Here is a 20,337-nt window from a genome sequence, read left to right on the forward strand (position 1 = left end):
TTATTGTTGTAGGAAGCTGAAAACCTGCTGTCTGCTGTAATTCCCAAAGAGCTGAGAGCTGCTGTACCTGAGGTTGCTGTGTATTTAAAGGAATCTGTGGGTAATCCGACGAGAATAGACTATGGAACAGGTACCAATATTTACAAATATTCTTCAGTCTGAAGAAGGGTCTCGACCCGAAACGTCACCCATTCCTTCTCTCCTGAGATGCTGCCTGACCTGCTGAGTTACTCCAGCATTTTGTGAATAAATACCAGCATCTGCTGTTATTTTCTTATAATATTTACAAATACATCAGTATCTCATCTGGGTGGCTCAGTACTCCATTATGCATACATTATACATTATGCATACTTTTACCCATGTACATTTATCATCTTATTTTTTGGTTCATTGTTTCACTCCAGAGAGGGAAGCAAATATTATGACACTCCAGTGCCAGCAACACTCAGGACTGTCGAAGAGTTACTAATTTTTGGGATAAATTGTTAAACTGAGTCCCTGCCTGCCCTCAAGTGAATGTAAAGATCCAGTGCCCAATAAAAAAAAGAAGTTAAGTTCTTAGAATAAGATATTTTTACCATCATTATTTTAAAAATGTTGGGTCATTTTAGAGAGCAGAGGGGTCAGCCACTTTGCTGTACAACTGGAGTTACAACTTTTTAAAGTTCATGAGTGAAACATATGTATTTTTTACAACAGTCTGATAGGTCTATTAGCTCTTCATTCACAGTTATTTACTTTACTGAGTTGAAATTCTCATTTAGTAAAGTGGGGGTTTGTATTCATGTCTTTGATTAATGACTCCAGGATTATAAGAGTCAATTTATACTTCCCAAAAACAAAACACTGTTACAACAGATTATCTGGTCATTTTTGCGTTGTTCTTTGGTGAAACTCGCTGATGATTAATGCATTTAATATTAAGCCAACCAAGTCCTTCAATTAGCAAATGAGCCACTAGATAATGTGCCCTTGGTTGTAAATTAACAAAAATACCGTGATTAGTTTTGGAACTCCTAAAATCACTCCACGATTGCAGGGCTTAATGTTTTGCCCAGCCTCGGTTTGTGTTGCTCCAAGATTGACCACTAGATGGGAGTGTTTGTTAAGCAATTAGATCGCTTCAACTTCTCTACATCGGCGAGACCAAGTGCAGGCTCGCCGATCGTTTCGCTGAACACCTCCGCTCAGTCCGCCTTAACCAACCTGATTTTCTGGTGGCTCAACACTTTAACTCCCCCTCCCATTCCCAATCTGACCTTTCTGACCTGGGCCTCTTCCATTGCCAGAGTAAGACCCAGCGCAAATTGGAGGAACAGCACCTCATATTTCGCTTGGGTAGTTTACACCCCAGCGGTATCATCATTGACTTCTCTAACTTCAGATAGTCCCTGCTTTCCCTCTCTATCCCCTCCCCCTTCCCAGTTCTCCCACCAGTCATCCTGTCGCCTAATACATCCTATCTTTGTCCCGCCCCATCTCCTGACATCAGTCTGAGGAAGGGTCTCGACCTGAAACGTCACCTATTCCTTCTCTCCAGAGATGCTGCCTGACCCGCTGAGTTACTCCAGCATTTTGTGTCTACCTTAGATTGCTACACTTTCACACATTGGCATCTGGACTTTAAATCCAGGTTGTGGTGTTACAAAAACACCTATTTGCATTGCCACTAATAAACATTATATGCAACCAACCTTAAAATTATTTTTTTCAATGTTGCCATTCTCGATTCCTGCCCTACACACACTTATAATGTTTCCTGTGTTTAACTTCATTCCCTGGTGGAAAGTGTAAGCAGTCTAGTGTATGTTCATATACGTCATGCCTCTGTGAAGAGGGGCAAGGGATTTGGGATAATTAATTTGGGATAATTAATACTCCTGTTCTGCTTTCATTCTTTCATGTTGGTTGTGATTTCCCCCATTCACAGAATAAGGTGTTACACAACATGTATTATCTTGCACAGTAACAGACTGCAGATGTAATTGCTCAATAGGTTATCTCAGTTGTATTAATTCTAAGGAGATCTGATTTTCAGTTTTGCTTTTAGGAAGTATAAATTGACTCTTATAATCCTGGAGTTTTTACAGATTATATAAAGAGTAAAAGAGAAACAAGAGTGGACATTTGACCATTGGAAAATGCCACTGGAGAAGTAGTAATTGGGAACAAAGAAATGGCGGATGAACTGAATGTGTTTTTTGCGTCAGTCTTCACAGTGGAAGATGCGAGCAATGTGTCAGAAATTCAAGAGTCAGGGGGCAGAAGTAAATGCAGTGCCTATTAGTGATGAGAAGGTGTTTAGGAAGAAGAGAGTTCTGAAGATGGTTAAATCACTTGGATCAGATGGACAACACCCCAGAGTTCTGAAAGTGGTAGCTGTTGAGATTGCGGTGGCACTGATAGTGATCTTTCAAGAGTCACTAAAGTCGGAAATGGTTCCAGAGATCTGTAATCGCAAATATAACTCCATTGTTAGGCCAGTTAGTCTGACGTCTGTGTTGGTTGTGTTTGCCTTGTGAAAAATGCTTATTGGGATTATTGGTCAAGTTCAAGTTGATAGAGAAACGCGACTGGTGTGTGTTTTTTTCTCCCTATTTCAACTAATGGAGATTACTCAGTTTGATTTCTTGAAAAGTAACTTAAAATGCAAGCTGGAGCTCACTTAATTCAAAGATTAAGTTTGTGGCATTAACTGACACAATTACTCTTGCTGAACACTGTCACAATTTAACTTACTGAGTGCTCCAGTTACTGGTGCCATCCACTCTATCTGGGTAAGCAGCAAAGATACTAGAGGAACAAGACTGACCACTCTGTTAAAATCGCCTATACTGAAGTGTAGTACGCAAAGGAGAGTAACGTCCGCCATTTTAGTAGGCAAATCCCGCCGTTTGCTATGCCTCTCGCAGTGTTTTGGGGAACAGTATGTGTGATGATACCATTAAAATGCAGAATATATCTCATCTATCAATTCACAGATTTTTGTTATTTTTCTTTTAAGATGTTTCTGCAAGTTTCTGCCTACTAAAATGGCGCAATGACATACTACGGTTTTTAGGGTCGAGTGGTCTATCTTGTTCCTCTAGTATCTTTGGTAAGCAGGGAGCAAAGGTGCAGTGGGGACAGCGGCTCAATGGTATTCTTGACCTTTCTGTAAGCAGTGGGCACCATAATGACAGAATCCTCTTACTGATTCATAAAATATGCTTTAGTTTTTGTTTCTTTATTTAATCTCTTTCAGATGTGCTCCTTTTTTTAAAAAAAAGTAAGAGTGGTGTGTCTGTATTTATTTGCTTTTCTGCTTTATGGATGTTGACCAGCATTATTATACTTATGGATGGTCTGGCAGAAGGTTGATCCAAAATATTGAAACTTTCCCGCTAACAATGTCTGCTGTCTGCCAAGCAGAGAGAATGGGGTACTTGCCGATGTTATAAGTCGTGTCTGGGCACTGCTGCAAACTAGATGAGTGAGTCCCTCAGATTTTGCTTTCAATGATTGGGTGACATCTCCTTTTGAAGCGTCAGTTTCCTGCGATCATGCTACTAAAACATTTCAGACAGTAACTCCTATAAATTTCCCGTTCAGGTCATTGGATATTTAAAAGATGGAGTTACTTTGTTGCACTGGCTTGGAGGGTCGTAATGAGGTTGGGTTTCAGTGTACATTGTGGTAGGGAGTAAGCTTTGGATATGAACAAGATTAGTTTCAATCCATAATCGTGTGAATAGCTTGACTTTAACTTCCTTTATCATGATATCATGGTCTTTGATTTGTTCTGTCTCTCCCTCTGACACAGGTCACGAGGCTGCATTTGCTGCGTTCCTCTGCTGTCTGTGCAAAATTGGAGTTCTGAAAGTGGACGATCAGCTTGCCATTGTATTTTGTATATTTGATCGGTGAGTCCAGTCGTGCCATTGGGAATACATTTTGGTCATTAAAATGCAGCTGCATTTGGAATGGCTTGGTATTTCTGGTTTTAATCTCATTGTGGCTGATGAGGAAAATCTCTTCACTCTCCTGACTGCAACAACTACATGGATTTATTTAGTATCTTTAACATAACAAAATATCTCAAGATACCTCACAGAAGTAAAAGAAAAAAGGCAAAGTATTGATGTCAAGCCAATAGTCATTGGAGCAGGTGATGAAAAAGTAGGTTTTAAGGTTCCTTAAAGGAAAATAAGCCAAGTTGTTTACCGGTGGAATGGGCATGTCATTGACAAATCGATTGAATAGAGATTATAGTGGCATGGACATTTTGGTAGGAGGATTATGGTGACCAAATTCTCCTTGGGAAATGAATGCTGAAACGTTTAAACCTTCAATAAATCCAATTTATACATTACAAGTAGAGTATAGAATCCCTGGAAAAATTGCGAAGATGTTGCTAGAAAATCACAATAGCCTGGGGGCAGCACGGTGTTGCAGCGGTAGAGTTGCTGCCTTACAGTGCCAGAGACCCGGTTTCCATCCTGACTATGGGTGCTGTCTGTACATATTTTGTATGTTCTCCCTGTGGGTTTTCTCCAGGTACTATGGTTTCCTTACATATTCCAAAGAATGTTTGTAGGTTCCTTGGCTTCTGTAAATTGTCCCAAATGTCCTGGACAGAACTAGTGTTAGTGTGATCGTGGTCAGCGTGGGCTCAGTGGACCGAAGGGCCTGTTTCCACATGGTATTTCTAAACTAAACTAAACTAAACTGAATGACTAAAACTTTAAAGAAAGTTTAAATAAGGCTTGACTTTTTCTCTGGAAAAAAAAAAATAAGGATAATCTAATAGAGTTAAATTTTATGATTGTGTTTGAGAGGAGAATTCTGAAGGAAATGTTTCAACTTGATGGCGTTTAAAATCATGCAGCCACAAAGCAAGATGGTCACTAGTAAATTCAATACAGAATCCAGGAGAAAAATCTTGATCCAGAATGTGATGTGAATGCGGAACATGTTGCCAGGGGAATTGTTGAGACAGATGACATTGATGTGTTTAATGGTAAGCTAGATAAACACAAGGATAAAGGAAGAAAGTAGAAAGATACATTGAAAGGATTAGGTGATATATGAGTGAGAGAGAGCACTGGTAAACTCTAGTTTAGTCCGGTTGAGACAAAGGTGCAAAAAATCCAAAGTAATGCCAACAAACCATGTTTTCTCTCCTTTAAAACCACAGGTACCTGCAGGTGATGCGAAAGTTGCAGAAAACATATCGAATGGAGCCAGCGGGTAGCCAGGGGGTCTGGGGCCTTGATGACTTCCAGTTCCTTCCCTTTGTCTGGGGCAGTTCCCAACTAATAGGTAAAGTATCATCATCATCAGTTTTTCCCCTTTCACCTGATAACTCTCCCTCTCCAACCCGACCCTCTGAACTCTTACTGCTTTCGCACCACCATTTCCAACAAGGCTGGATCTCTGCAGTCTGGTACATTGATCCAGTTTTCTCACCTTGAGTAATTTCAATTCTGGACACAGTAAATATGGAACGTATATGGGTCTTGGTTAAAGTAGATTGCAAATTCAGCAGGTTGATGTCAGAGATAAAATAGTTAACTACAAGGAGAGATTGCATATTCTTTGTCTGCCATTACTTTATAAGGATATGGGACGATCTAATTGAGATGTTTTTTAAAATAAATATTTCAGAGTAAATAACTATTTCCAATGGTAGGTGAGTCAGGATAAAGAGGACAGTACTTTACTATTAAAGATAGACACAAAATGCTGGAATAGCTCAGCGGGTCAGGCAGCATCTCTGGAGAAAAGGAATAGGTAACGTTTTGGCTCGAGATCACTTCTTCAGACCCGAAACGTCATCTATTCCTTTTTTCCACAGATGGTGCGTGACCCACTGAGTTATTCCAGCATTTTGTGTCTATCTTCGGTGTAAACCAGCATCCGCTGTTCCTTCCTACACACTTCACTATTAAAGATGGGCTAGTCGTGATTATTGTCAGCAGGCACTTTTTTCACTCGCAAGATAATATAAATCAAAGCTTGTGTTCCCAAAGAGCTGTTGTGGTTTTGGGTCAACTGAAAATGTTAGTACCGTACTGAGATTAATAGTTTTTTGTTATTAGCCAATGCAGTTACAGTTCACATTAGTCATGATATATTTGAGGGGCTGAACAGATTTAATGGGGTGTATGGCCTGCTCATCACATGCACCATATGTGTAGGAAGCCAGACTGAAATGCAACTGTGAATGTACTTCAATTCACCCATTAACACACAGGCATTCAGTCTTTTTCTTAATTGCCATCTGTGGTCTTATTTTCCCATTGCCCAAAATTCTGAGCTCAATAGGTTGGTCAGGAAATTAGCTCCCTCATATGTGACAGTTCGTTTCAGTTTCACTTGACCACTAATTTTTTCCCAACCACCCTGTATTGGCAGACGCAGCCTCTGCCCCTTGTCTCGCATCACACAGCAAACATGCATTCCTATCACGCATAGAAACAGTTGAGAAATTGGACTGTTTTTCACAGGGGACGATAAAGGACAGGAGAGATTTAACAGCAGTCTTCAAAATGATGGTAGTAGAATAGATATTTCACTTGGCACGAGCATCGGTCACCTAAGACCCCCAGTGGAAGTGAGGAGAATTTCCTTTCTAGTACAGCAGGCTGTTATGACGTGGAATGCTTTGCCTGAAAGGGGTTGGGAGCGTGCCAGGTGTGGGGCATTAAGTGGAGGGGGGTCATTAATTTAGGAAGGAGATGAGGAGGAAGTTCTTTAGTCAGAGGGTGGTGAATCTGTGGAATTCATTGCCATAGAAGGATGTGGAGGCCAAGTCAATGGGTATTTGTAAGGTAAAGATAGATGGATTCTTGATTAGTAGGGGTGGCAAGGTTTATGGGGAGAAAGCAGGAGAATGGGGTTAGGAGGGAGAGATAGATCAGCCATGACAGAATGGCGGAGTAGACTTGATGGGCCGAATGGCCTGATTCTGCTCCTATTAGTTATGAACTTATGAAAAGAATGCCAAAATACATTTCAGTGAGGAATTGAACTAATTTAATGTTACAAATGTTCTATATATAATATAAACATGAAAGGGAAAAGTATATTTAATGTTCTATATAATATAAACATGAAATGTAATGTTCTATATAATATAAACATGAAAGGGAAAAGTATATAGAAGAGCAGGGAAAACAAGAGGAAGTGGGACGAATTGGTAAAGTAGTTTCAAAGTAGCAGCAAAGACACAAAAGGCTGGAATAATCTTCTGTAAGTGTACACAAAATCAAAATATCTAGAACATTGGAAGTGTGAAATAAAATGGAAAATTCTGGGGAAAGGCAGCAGGCCAGACAGCATATGTGGAAGGGGTAAGGGTCAACATTTAATGTTTGTGAACGTTCTTTCCAAGTGGAATGGTTGGTACGGTAGCGCAGCGGTAGAGTTGCTGCTTTACAGCGAATGCAGCGCCGGAGACTCAGGTTCGATCCTGACTACGGGTGCTGTACTGTAAGGAGTTTGTACGTTCTCCCCGTGACCTGCGTGGGTTTTCTCCGAGATCTTCGGTTTCCTCCCACACTCCAAAGACGTACAGGTATGTAGGTTAATTGGCTGGGTAAATGTAAAAATTGTCCCTAGTGGGTGTAGGATAGTGTTAATGTACGGGGATCGCTGGGCGGCACGGACTTGGAGGGCCGAAAAGGCCTGTTTCTGGCTGTATATATATGATATGATATGATATGATACATGTAACAAGTTTGTGATTGAACAGGAAGTGGGCGAGGGGGAGAAAATAAAAAATGAAAATAAAAAAATGGGGAGATCAGTGATAGGGTGGAATGTGGGAGAGAATAAATGACAAAAGAATTGACAGTGCAGGAACAAGGAGGTGGTAATTGGATGAGTAAAGATATAGAGGTTTTATGGGTATCCTGCAATCCAACTGTATGAACATTGAAGTATCCAATTTCAGGAACTCCTGAACCTTTCAAATTGCCAAATCATAAGATGATCTGTTTTCAAATGCACCAAAAGTGTAGGAAAGGAGATTGGAGAAGACAATGAGTGGATTGGATATTTAAAGTGATAGGTGTGCAGCTTGATCTTACTTCCCGATTGGAAAGTGTTCACAAAGCAGTCTTTCCGTCCGTGCTTTCAGTCAGTGTCTTCATTGGAAGCACGCAAGGGAGCCTTGGGGAAAATAAATCCTGTTTTTATTTACATGTTTTTATTTCAGGACTACATTTGAATTGCTTTCATATATCTTTCAGATCATCCTACTCTGACACCGGTGCATATTGTGGATGAGAAAATAGTGAATGAACACCACAAGGAATACATGTTTCTGGAATGCATCAAATTTATTAATGAGGTGAGAAGTCAAACGCCATGCTCCTGACCGGGCAAGTTACTTCAGTGCATTTTATCAATGGTACATACTGCAGCCACGACTGCTGCATTTGTGTAAGACATGAATGTTGAGGGTGGTTAATGGGATGTCAGTCAAGTAGGCTGCTTTGTCCTGGATGGTATCAAGTTTCTTGAGAGTTGCTGGCACTACACTGAGCCATGCAAGTGGAGAGTATTCCATCATTACCCTGATTTCCATAAAAGTGCTCCTGCATGGAGAAATTGCCCCTCGGGTTTCTGTTACATTGTTCCCTTCTCACCTTAAACCTACGCTCGTTCTAGCCGGCTTAACCCTGGGAAAAAGACTGTGACCATTCACCTTAACCAATGCTCTTATGATTTTGTGTACCTCAACATCCAATGCTCAGTGGAAAAATGTCCAAGGCTATCCAGCCTCTTGCTAGAACTCAAGTCCTCAAGCCCTGGTAACATCTTGACGAATCTTTTCTGCACCCGTTGCAGTTTAATGACCTCCTTTCTATAGCAGGGCATTCAAAGCCACATACAATACTCAATACTCCAAATGTGGCCTCGCCATTATCTTGTAAAGCTGGAGCATGATGTCCTAATTCTTGTAGTCGATACCCTCATCGATAAAGGCAAACATGTTGTGGCAATTAGAGCATTGCATGAATCTGGAAATTAAAGATGCATAGAACAAGGATATTGCAATAATCATGGGGTCTTGACGTGATGTAATGGTTGGGGAAATCAAATTAGTAGTAAATAACATGATGAATTCATAGACTTGAAAGAGGTGGTTTTCCAAATCATTAAGTTAGGGAGCAAGCTATTTTAAACGTGGATATTGTGCAATGCGAAAGGGTTAATAAATAAGCTTGTAGTTACGGAATTTTTTGCTAAGCATGATTACAATATGATAGAATTTTATATCGAAAGTGAAAATGATTGCGTTCAATCTGAAATTAGTCATGAATCTCAATAAAACTATATAAAATTAGGAGGCATGGGTTGGTTGCAGCAGACTGGGAATGAACATTAAAAAAGGTATGGCAGTTAGCAAAGAATGTAGTATACAACAAATATATACCCATTTAAGGCACATAAATTCAACTCGGAAAAAGTGGTTCTGCTGTAGCTGACGAGAGAAGATAAAAGTATTAGATCAAAAGGAAAGGCCTATAATGTTGCCAAAAAGCAAAAAGCCTATGGATTGAGAAAATTTCAGAATTCAGCAATGGAGCACCAAAATATTGATAAGGGAGAGAAAATAGAATATGAGAGTAATATAGCAAGTCATGTAAAACAGAATATAAAACCGTACGTACAGATATACAAAAGAGATTTGTAGGAACTAATATGGATCCTTGGCAGACTGGAAAAAACAATTGTGGACTAAGGAAATGGCAGAGAAATTAAATATTTTACGTCTGTCTCCACAGAATAAGCTCAAAACAAATCTCCTGGAAATAGTGGAGAATGGCAGGTTCAGAATAATTGAGGAGTTGAAATTAGAGAAGTATTAGTATTGGCGACATTTATGAGACTAAAAGGTGTTACATCTCCAGGATCTGAAAACCTGCATCCTAAGGTTTTTCTTTAGAAAGGAGTGAGAGAAAATAGGGAACCACAGACCAGTTAGCATGACATTTGAGAAAATGCTAGAACTTATAATTAAGCAATGATAACTGGGTACTTAAAAATGAGCAGAATAAACATGGACTTACAAAAGAGAACTCAGGTTTCACATAACCTTTTGCATTTTTTGATGTTGTTCAAATGTGCCACATCCACAAATTCCCATGTATCTATCCGAGCAGGTTTTTAATAAGGTGCAACACATACATTGTTAAGCAAATTTAAAGCATATGGGGTAATGCACCGGCGTGGATTGATTAACAGCCAGAAAACTTGAGATGGAATAAATGGTCATTTTCTGGTTTAGAGACTCTAACAATTGGGGTACTAAAGAGATCAGTGCTGGAGTCTGAGCTGTTCACACCCTATATTGATGAGGTGACCATGTGTAATTTTATCCATGTGTAGAAAGGAACTGCAGATGGTTCTTTGTACCGAAGATAGACACAAAGTGCTGGAGTAACTCAGCGGGTCAGGCAGCGTCTCTGTAGAAAAAGGATGAGTGATGTTTTGGGTCGAGACCCTTCATGTTTGCTGAAGATAGAAAGCTTTGTGGTGGAGTGAATTGTGAGGAAGTTTTCAAGGGAATCTGGACAGCTCATGTGAACAGATGAGCACATGGCAGATAGAATATGATGTGGAAAAATGTGAGGTCATGCATTTTGGAAGAAAAAATAGAAAATGGAAAGATACTGGGGGTAAGAGGGACATCGGCATTCTGGTTGCTTTTATTGCAACAGGATTTGAGTAGAAAAGTAAAGACTTTTTACTAAAATTGGATAAGGGCTTTGGTGAGACCACAGCTGAAATATTGTTTATTGATTTAGTCTCCCCATCTGAGGAAGGATTCACTTGCGATGGAGAGAATACAACAAATGGTTACCAGATTGAATCCAGGGATAGAGTTTGACCTATGAGAGAGATTATCAGGCTTGACTTACACTCGCTTCAGTTTAGAATGAGAGGAAATTCTTATGGTATCTGACAAAATGAATCAAACGATGATGTTTCTCCTGGCTGTGACATCTGAAACACAATTCGCAATCTTGGAATAAGGGATTAGCCTTTCAGAATGGAGATGTGAAGAAGATTCTTCACCCAAAGGGCAGTGAATCGTTGGAATTCTCTATCCATGAGTGGCACGGAAGCTGACACTGAGAATATTTAAGGTAGAGATACTAAAGGTTATGTATCTATTATAAACATCACTGTTCTTCGCTGAACATACAAACATATGAATTAGGACTAAAAGGAGGTAATTTGCCCACTCGTGTTGCTCAGTTTATTATGATCACGGCTGATCTGATGGGAAGCTCAATTCCATATTCCTGTCAATCTTTCACCCCCTTATAATGTGTGTATCAACTTCTGCTTAAAAATATTCAAGGACACTGCTTCCTCCACCCTTTGACAAAGAGACTTTTAAAGATCTCGGCATGGTGGCGCAGGGGTAGAATGACTGCCTTGCAGCGCCAGAGACCCAGGTTCGATCTTGACTATGGGTGCTGTCTGTACGGAGTTTGTATGTTCTCCCCATGACCACGTAAGTTTTTCCCGGGTGGTCCGGTTTCCTCTCGCACACCAAAGACGTACAGGTTTGTAGGTTAATTGGCTTCAGTGAAGACTGTAAATTTTCCCCAGGTGTGTAGGATAGTGCTAGTGTGTGGGGATCGCGAGTCAGTGCGGACTCGATGGGCCAAAGGGGCTGTTTCCGCACAGTATCTCAAAACCAAACTAAAAAAAATCTCAACAGAGAGAAAAAGATTTTTCCTCATCTTTATCTCAGATGAGTGATCTTTATTTTTAAGCACTGATCTCTAGTTCTCAGGATCCCCATAAGAGGAACCATCCATCGCACACCCACCGCTTAACAACTCCTCAGGATCTAACATTTCAATCATCCCTTTCTCAGTCTTCTCAGCTCCGGTGTATACAAGCCAAGATATCCCATTCACTATGGGTATTAGACGAGTAAACCTTCTCTGAATTGCTTGTAATGCTAGAACAATCTTAATTTAGGTGACCATTCTGTCTGTTGAACTCCAGATGTGGTCTCATTTATGCACTGTGCAAAGATTTTACACATGTTGTTTGACCAGAAATTGTTTGCAGGTACCATAGAAACATAGGTGCAGGAGGAGGCCATTCGGCCCTTCGAGCCAGCACCGCCATTCATTGTGATCATGGCTGATCGTCCCCAATCAATAACCCGTGCCTGCCTTCTCCCCATATCCCTTGATTCCACTAGCCCCTAGAGCTCTATCTAACTCTCTCTTAAATCCATCCAGTGATTTGGCTTCCACTGCCCTCTGTGGCAGAGAATTCCACAAATTCACAACTCTCTAGGTGAAAAGGTTTTTTCTCACCTCTGTTACCATTTGGGGTGCATGGTCCTAACGACATTCCAAGATAATTTTCTTCGGGGAGGCCAGTTGAGGATGTGAAGGAGGAAGGGACAGAGGAAAAAATGAACTGAAAGTTGAGAGAACTGGTTTGGCACACAAAGTGTTACAGCTCGCATGCAAGTGGGAGGAGGTCGAGTGAGCTCGGGTTTCAGTTAAACGGCAGAGGAAGCTTACACAGGAAGAAGGAAGCTTGAGGCCCCTGAGCTGCCAGAGAAATAGTTTAAAAGGGTCAGGTCCCCGGGGGGGAGGACTGTAAAGCATGAAAGTAGTCACTGAGTAATTTCCTTCCCAAGATGGCTGCTATAACTGATTCCCCACGGACACCTCCTCCCGCTTCAATGTTTTGCTTTGAATCCAAAATAGCTTCCCTTCACTTTGTAGAGATCCATTTTTCTCATGTGAAAAGCAGCAAGAAAAGAACGATTGCAACAATGTGTTAAATATCGTCCAACTCTGAACTCCATGTAGAATTTATACCCTAAGTTTTGTTGTTTTAGAAAAAAGGATTTGAGTGCAGACATTTAAAACATAAGCACAAAGTGGGTTTTCTTCTTTGCTTTTTGTCTATTGCTGCAGTTCCTTAATCTTTGATTTGCCTTTTTTCAAATCGAGATGTGGGGGAAAACCCAAATAGTTTGGGTTTTCACTGGCTTCTGTGGTTTTGATTTGTGTGGAATGGGAAGTTGCTATGTTGGGGATTATTAAATGTTAATAACATCAAAGAATGTGGGGTTAACGCAAGAAAGTGATACACAAAGAAAAGATTCATCATGATCTTAATGAATGGTAGAACAGGCATGAAGGGCTGAATGGCTCCTATTTCTTTAGGTTCTTAAACAGAATTCCAAATTCAGTGTTTCCTTCTCCTGTTTCCAACCTGATACACAGTGGTATGAATATTGATTTATCTAACTTCAAGTAACCCCTACATTTCCTCTTTCTTCATCCCTCCCCCACCCAAGTTGCATCAGCTTCTCATTCTCATCCACCCAAGACCTAATAATGACCTGTTTCCTTTATCATCGTTACTTTTTTTGCATATCTTTTATTCATTGTTCTATATCTCTCTATATCATCATCTATGTCTCTCGTTTCCCTTTCCCGTGACTTTCAATCTGAAGAAGGGTCTCGATCCGAAACGTCACACATTCCTTCTCTCCAGAGATGCTGCCTGTCCCGCTGAGTTACTCCAGCATTTTATGTCTATCTTCGGTTTAAACCAGCAACTGCGGTTCCTTCCTACAACAAACAACTTTGCCATGATCTAGGAAGATACCCTCAGTGAGGAGGATAGGTATTAACGTAGAACCATGTCTCAACCATGACTCAGTGGGCAACAGTGTCACCTCTGAACCAGAAGATTTGAAGGTTCAAACGTCATGCCAAAAATCTTGATGATTAAGTCTTGTTGGATGTTTATGTCAAATTTTATTTTATGTGGCTGTGTGTCTTGTTGCTTTTCACTTAGTATGGCAGTATGGTAACTCAAATTTCACTGTACCTTATGGTACATGTGACAATAAATTGACCTTGAAATCTTGAAATCTAGATTGACTGTTCAGTGTAGTTTTGTGTCATCTGATTAGATGTTAAAGTAAGGACCTGGATTGCAGGCATGAAGTTCCCATCACTATTTAAATCCCTATGTGTAGGAAAGAACTGCAGATGCTGGTTTACACCGAAGATAGACACAACATGCCGGGGTAACAGGTTGAGATCCGAAACGTCGCCCATTCCTTCTCTCCAGAGATTCTGGCTGTCCCGTTGAGTTACTCCAGCATTTTGTACCTATCTTCGGTGTACTGTTTAAATCCCGATCTTTCAGCCTGTAGCACTACAGTAATTATGTTCATTGTTTACATTAGTACTTATGTAATGTACATGTCCTCAAACTGCTGCTTAGAAGGCACTGTGATTTGAGGGTGTGGTAGGTGCTATAGAAATGCAAGTTTCGGGTCTTTGCTGCTTTAGCAACAATGAGCAGGCTGCATTATATGAACAGCCTCTGTGGTGAAGTCATTTCCTGACACACCACTGGCGAGGGCCTATAAATATTGAGATAGAAGGAGACCTGGCTGCACTCGAGAGGTACTTTCCAGCACTGGCAGATGTTTCTCCTTGAGTGTGGCAGATGTGTCAGGAAAGTAATGACACCCCTCTCTTTGTCATCAGGTAGGTCCATAAAAAACGCAAACTAGAATCTTTTGTTTTCAGAGGACAGAATATAAAACCAAGGAAGCGGTGTTGAACTTGTACAAAGCTTTAATTGGACCCACTCAGAAGTATTGACTAAAGTTTGAGGGCACTTCCACTATTGAAAGGTTGCAGGAAGAGATGAAGGTGGTGAATGTTTGACTCACTTTTACTCGTAAGTTGCAGTGAAGTTATGAAGAGGGACTTGAGAAAATACTGCTTTCCCAATTCAGACTGTTAAGTTTGACATGATAGATATCTCTAAAGTTAAGATTTTATAAAGAATGACATGGATTTACAGCACAAAACAGGCCAAACAAGTCTGAGCCATGAGCCAGTCTTCGGCCCCTCCCCAACCTCCCACTGCTTCTTTTCCCTGTGACACAATCACAATATTCTTCCATTGTTATTTCCTTCATGTACTGAACCAAATTCCCCTGAAGTAATGTTCCACAATCTAGCCACTCTTTGGGTTAAGAAGATTCTCATAATTTCTTTGTTGTGACTACCTTTAGTTTTGAATCACCATGTGAAAAACATTTTTTTTTACCCTATCAATCCCTTGCATGCAGTGAGTATTAGGAAATCCTACTGAATGGTCAGAGAGCAATGAGGTATTTAGAAATAAGGGAACTGCAGATGCTGGTTTACAAAGAAAAACATAAAGCGCTGGAGTAACTCAGCAGGTCAGGCAGCATCTCTGGAGGGCATGGATAGGTGACGTTTTGTGTCAGGACTCCTTTTTCCGACTCCCTTCCTTTGAGATATATAGGTGGAAACCAGAGCACCCCATGGAAACCCAAGCAGTCACAGGGAGATTATACAAACTACACCAGCGGTCAGAATCTAACCCGGGTTTCTGGCATTGTGAGACAGCAGTTCTACTAGCTGCACCACTGTGTGTTATGTTGCCATTTATTTAAAGTCAATGACTTGAGATTACTGAGACGATTATGAAATGAATTATTTTATCCCAAGCACTCTACCAGAATCTGTCAGATTTTCCTCCACCTTCATTGGTCCAAGGAGAACATAGCACAGTGTTGAAAGTTGCTGGCCAAGTAGGTCTGAACCATTGATCAAGAGACGTGAGCTTGAATCCCATCGTCACAGTTGTGTAATTTAAATTCGTTATTAAATAATTCAAGATTTTTTTTAAGTACTATTTTTAATAAACTAAAACTACCAAGTTTTTGCAAACGTTGTGAAATCCCATCTGTTTCCACTAAAGTCCTTTAATTAAGGAAATCTGCTATCCTTTCCCAGTCTGACCAATGTATGTTTGATTCCAGACTTGTTTCTCGTTTCAGAGGCAGGTAGGGATGAACAATGAATGCTGGCAAATCCTGTGATCTCCTTGTCCCAAGAATAAATAAATTATAAACTTGCCCATTCTTTTTACATAATTAAATCCCCTGAGCTGGTTGCCAAGGCCGGGGGCGATGGGCTGAATGGTATGCTGCTGTGCTGGAATATTCCTCGATTCATCTACTTCAGTAGGCTGTTTGATCCTTTTGTTCTTGGCCATCAATCTGGACAGGTGCTTTGTATTGCACTGACTTAACATCCTGTTTTGGTGCATAAGCTTCTTACCACCTTTAATATGTTGGTTCAACTCCTATCGAATCATTTATTAAACTTGAAGTGTGTAATAGATTTGGAATTTGCACCTGGCTTGGTTTGCAGGTAGCTGAAGTTGTCTTAGTAACTGAGTTCAAGGCATGGGAGGGGAAAGGTGTGTGATTTGCGCCATTACTCAGATGATTAAATGGATTCACTTGTGATCGTTGGTTTCATTTGTTTTTGAGAGGCTGCAGTTATATGGAGAGACCAAAGAAGCTGGGATTGTTCTCCTTATACAGGTGATTAGGGCAGATGTAACAATTGCATTTAAAGTTTTGATAATGTAGGTAAGAAAAAGAAAATTTCCTATGGTAGATAGAACCAGATTTAAAGTAATCGACAAGAGGAGAACTTAATTCCTGCAGGAAGGTATGATTTAGAATGCACGGCCTGATAGGTTGGTGTAAGGTATTCAAAAAACTTTTGCAAGCAAATTTAATAAAACTTGATTTTGGAGAAGGGTGGAAATTGCAAACATGGATAGGGTGCAGGATATTGGGACCAATTGCACAGCACTTTCAAGACACTCAGCCGAAGAGCCAACTCCAGTCTGGAGGCTGCTGTTGTGGTTTCTGAAAACATCATAGATTTTTTTCTAATCAAAAATGCTTTCCCACCATCTGTCCATGTTACAAAGTGCCTGTTGATGTACCTGTACACACCACAGTACATGATGGTGGGGGAGGGCAGGTGAGCACACTGTTTTTGGTAACTGGTGCACCTGTGCACATCTGTTTTTTTTTTGTTTAATGTTGTTTAAAGTTCTTGAGTTTCCCTGGCTCATTTGAGGATGGCAGAATAATGATCCAATTCCTGTTCTGTGCCAAGTTTACTTTCTATCGGAAACTGCAATTAGTTACGAAGCTGAAACGAGCAAAATTTAAAGGAGATGCGTGTGACAGCTTTTTTACACAGAGAGTAGTCAGAGTTATACAGCATGGAAACAGGCCCTTTGGCTCAACCTGCCTATGCTGACCAAGATGCCCCACACTAGTCCCACCTACCTCTATTTGGCACAGATGCCTCTAAATTGTTCCTATTCATGTACCTGTCCAAATGCCTTTAAAATGGTGTTATAGTACCTGCCTCAACTACCTCCTCTGCCAGCTTGTTCCATATACCCCACCACCATCTATGTGAAATAGTTGCCCCTCAGGTTCCTATTAAATCTTTCCCTTCACACCATAAACCTATGTTCTCCGGTTCTTGATTCCCCTACTTTGGGTGAAAGTACTGCACAATCACCTTTTCTATAACCTTCATAATCTTATACACCTCTGTAAGATCATGCCTTATTTTCTGCTCTGCAAGGAATAAAGTTCTAGCCTGCCCAACCACCTCCTGTACCTCACGCCCTCGTCCTGACAACATCCCCGTAAATCTCCTTTGCACTATTTCCAGCATAATGACATCCTTCCTAAGTCCAAACCTGAACACAATTTTCCAAATGCGGCCTCACGTCTTGTACAACTTTAACATAACATTTCAACTTCTATACTCGATTCCTTACTGATGAAGGCCAATGTACTGAAAACCATATCTACCTTTGACACCGCTTTCAAGGAACTATGTACCTGCACTCCTAGATCCCTCTGCTGGACAACTCTCCCCATAGCTCTGCCAGTATCTGTTCTAGTTGACTTCCCAAAGTGTAACACCCCACACTTATCTGCACTAAATTCAATTAACCATTCCTCAGCCCACTTGGACAAATGATCAAGACCCTGATGTCATTTTTGATAACCATCTTCGTTACCTACAATACCAAACATTTACATGTCGTCTATAAACTTACTAATCATGCTTCCTTATCCAAATCGTTGATATAAATCACAAACAGCAATGGGCCCAGCACCGATCCCTGAGGCACACCACTAGTCACAGGCCTCCAGACCTGAAGAAAACCTTCCACCATTACATTTTGCTTCCTTCCATGAAACCAATTCTCTATCCAGATGGCAGGCTCTCCCTGGATCCCATGTGATCTAACCTTCCAGAGCAGCCTACCATGAGGAACCTCATCAAATATCTTGCAGAAGTCCATATAGACAACATCTTTGCCCTAAGCATCCCTTTTGGTTACTACTTAAAAAAACTCAGACATTAGCAAATTTGGAGATGATACAAAGCTGGGTGGTAGTGTGAACTGTGAGGAAGATGCTATGAGGTTGCAGGGTGACTTGGACAGGTTGTGTGAGTGGGCGGATGCATGGCAGATGCAGTTTAATGTGGATAAGTGTGAGGTTATCCACTTTGGCGGTAAGAATAGGAAGGCAGAGTATTATCTGAATGTTGTCAAGTTAGGAACAGGGGACGTACAACGAGATCTGGGTGTCCTAGCGCATCAGTCACTGAAAGGAAGCATGCAGGTACAGCAGGCAGTGAAGAAAGCCAATGGAATGTTGGCCTTCATAACAAGAGGAGTTGAGTATAGGAGCAAAGAGGTCCTTCTGCAGTTGTACAGGGCCCTAGTGAGACCGCACCTGGAGTACTGTGTGCAGTTTTGGTTTCCAAATTTGAGGAAGGATATTCTTGCTATTGAGGGCGTGCAGCGTAGGTTTACTAGGTTAATTCCCGGAATGGCGGGACTATCATATGTTGAAAGACTGGAGCGACTAGGCTTGTATACACTGGAATTTAGAAGGATGAGAGGAGATCTTATCGAAACGTATAAGATTATTAAGGGGTTGGACACGTTAGAGGCAGGAAACATGTTCCCAATGTTGGGGGAGTCCAGAACAAGGGGCCACAGTTTAAGAATAAGGGGTAGGCCATTTAGAACTGAGATGAGGAAAAACTTTTTCAGTCCGAGAGTTGTGAATCTGTGGAATTCACTGCCTCAGAGGGCAGTGGAGGCCAATTCTCTGAATGCATTCAAGAGAGAACTTGATAGAGCTCTTAAGGATAGCGGAGTCAGGGGGTATGGGGAGAAGGCAGGAACGGGGTACTGATTGAGAATGATCAGCCATGATCACATTGAATGGCGGTGCTGGCTCGAAGGGCCGAATTGCCTCCTCCTGCGTCTATTGTCTATTCATAAGACACGATCTCCCATGGACAAAACCATGCTGACTATAACTAATTAGCCAATTTATGCAACTGCATATATATCGTATCCCTTAAAATCCTCTCCAAAGGTGGGTGGCTGGAACGTGCTTCCAGGGATGGTGGTGGAGACTGATGCGACAGGAGCATTTAAGAGGCTTTTAAATAGGCACATGGATATACAGGGAATTGAGGGACATAAATTAGGTGTAGGCAGAGGAGGTTATTTTAATTGGCATCATGATGGGCACAGACATTGTGGGCTGAAGGGCCTTCTCTTGTGCTTTACTGTTCTGTGTTCTTTGTACTGCACAATAGGTGATAACAGATTGTGGTGCAGTGGATTTTGAGGAGGTGAAATTTCGGCAAATAACAAATAAAAAAAATTGTCGCTTAATTTTGCCTAATTAAATGTCGTTAAGCTCACAAATTTCCAGTCTGTTGTCAGACAAAGTATTAAGAGATGGTCTGGTTGAATACTTACTAACTGACACATCAAATTTGACTTTCAATAGAAACATAGAAAATAGGTGCAGGAGTCAGCCATTCAGCTCTTTGAGCCAGCACCGCCATTCAATATGATCATGGCTGATCATCCAAAATCAGTACCCCTTACCTGCTTTCTCCCCATATCCCTTGATTCAGTTAGCCCAAAGAGCTATATCTAATGCTCTCTTGAATACATCATTGAATACAATGATAAACCATGAGAGGCAGGGTGAAATGTAGAATATGGAGTATCAGAGTGTATTAACAGCTGGGTACTGGCATAGATGCCATGAAATGCTGCAGTTGCCTCAGCACAATGTTGAGAGAATTGACCGCATTGTCTGTATCAGTATTCTGTAGAACTTGTGACTGTCTGCCCTTCCTATTTTACTCTCAGCGTAACTAATTACTTTCTTGCTTCCAGGTTTTATCTCATTTGTGCTGTAATACATCTCTGCTGTTCACCTCAAAACTTTTAAGTAACAAGTGCTGTCTTGTCCCTCTCTGAGTAGCTTCTTCTCAGTACCTTATCAGCTCTCCTTGTGTTAACCTTGTATTTGTGACTCGTAGTTTTGATATTTCTAATGTGAGAACAATATTTCTTCAT

General features: G+C 40.9%; 1 protein-coding gene across 1 annotated transcript in view; it reads left to right on the plus strand.

Moving 5' to 3' along the window:
• Window positions 1-20,337, plus strand: part of ptpa (protein phosphatase 2 phosphatase activator) — a 44,429-nt gene that overhangs the window by 14,485 nt on the left and 9,607 nt on the right. Inside the window, exons 5-8 of the mRNA XM_078426103.1 lie at window positions 13-130; window positions 3,806-3,905; window positions 5,180-5,304; window positions 8,238-8,338. Of these exons, the coding sequence (XP_078282229.1) occupies window positions 13-130; window positions 3,806-3,905; window positions 5,180-5,304; window positions 8,238-8,338 (444 nt within the window). The remainder of the gene's footprint in view (window positions 1-12; window positions 131-3,805; window positions 3,906-5,179; window positions 5,305-8,237; window positions 8,339-20,337) is intronic.

Source organism: Rhinoraja longicauda, chromosome 31 (assembly GCF_053455715.1).
Source record: "Rhinoraja longicauda isolate Sanriku21f chromosome 31, sRhiLon1.1, whole genome shotgun sequence".
In the NCBI taxonomy this organism is placed as follows: domain Eukaryota; kingdom Metazoa; phylum Chordata; class Chondrichthyes; order Rajiformes; family Arhynchobatidae; genus Rhinoraja; species Rhinoraja longicauda.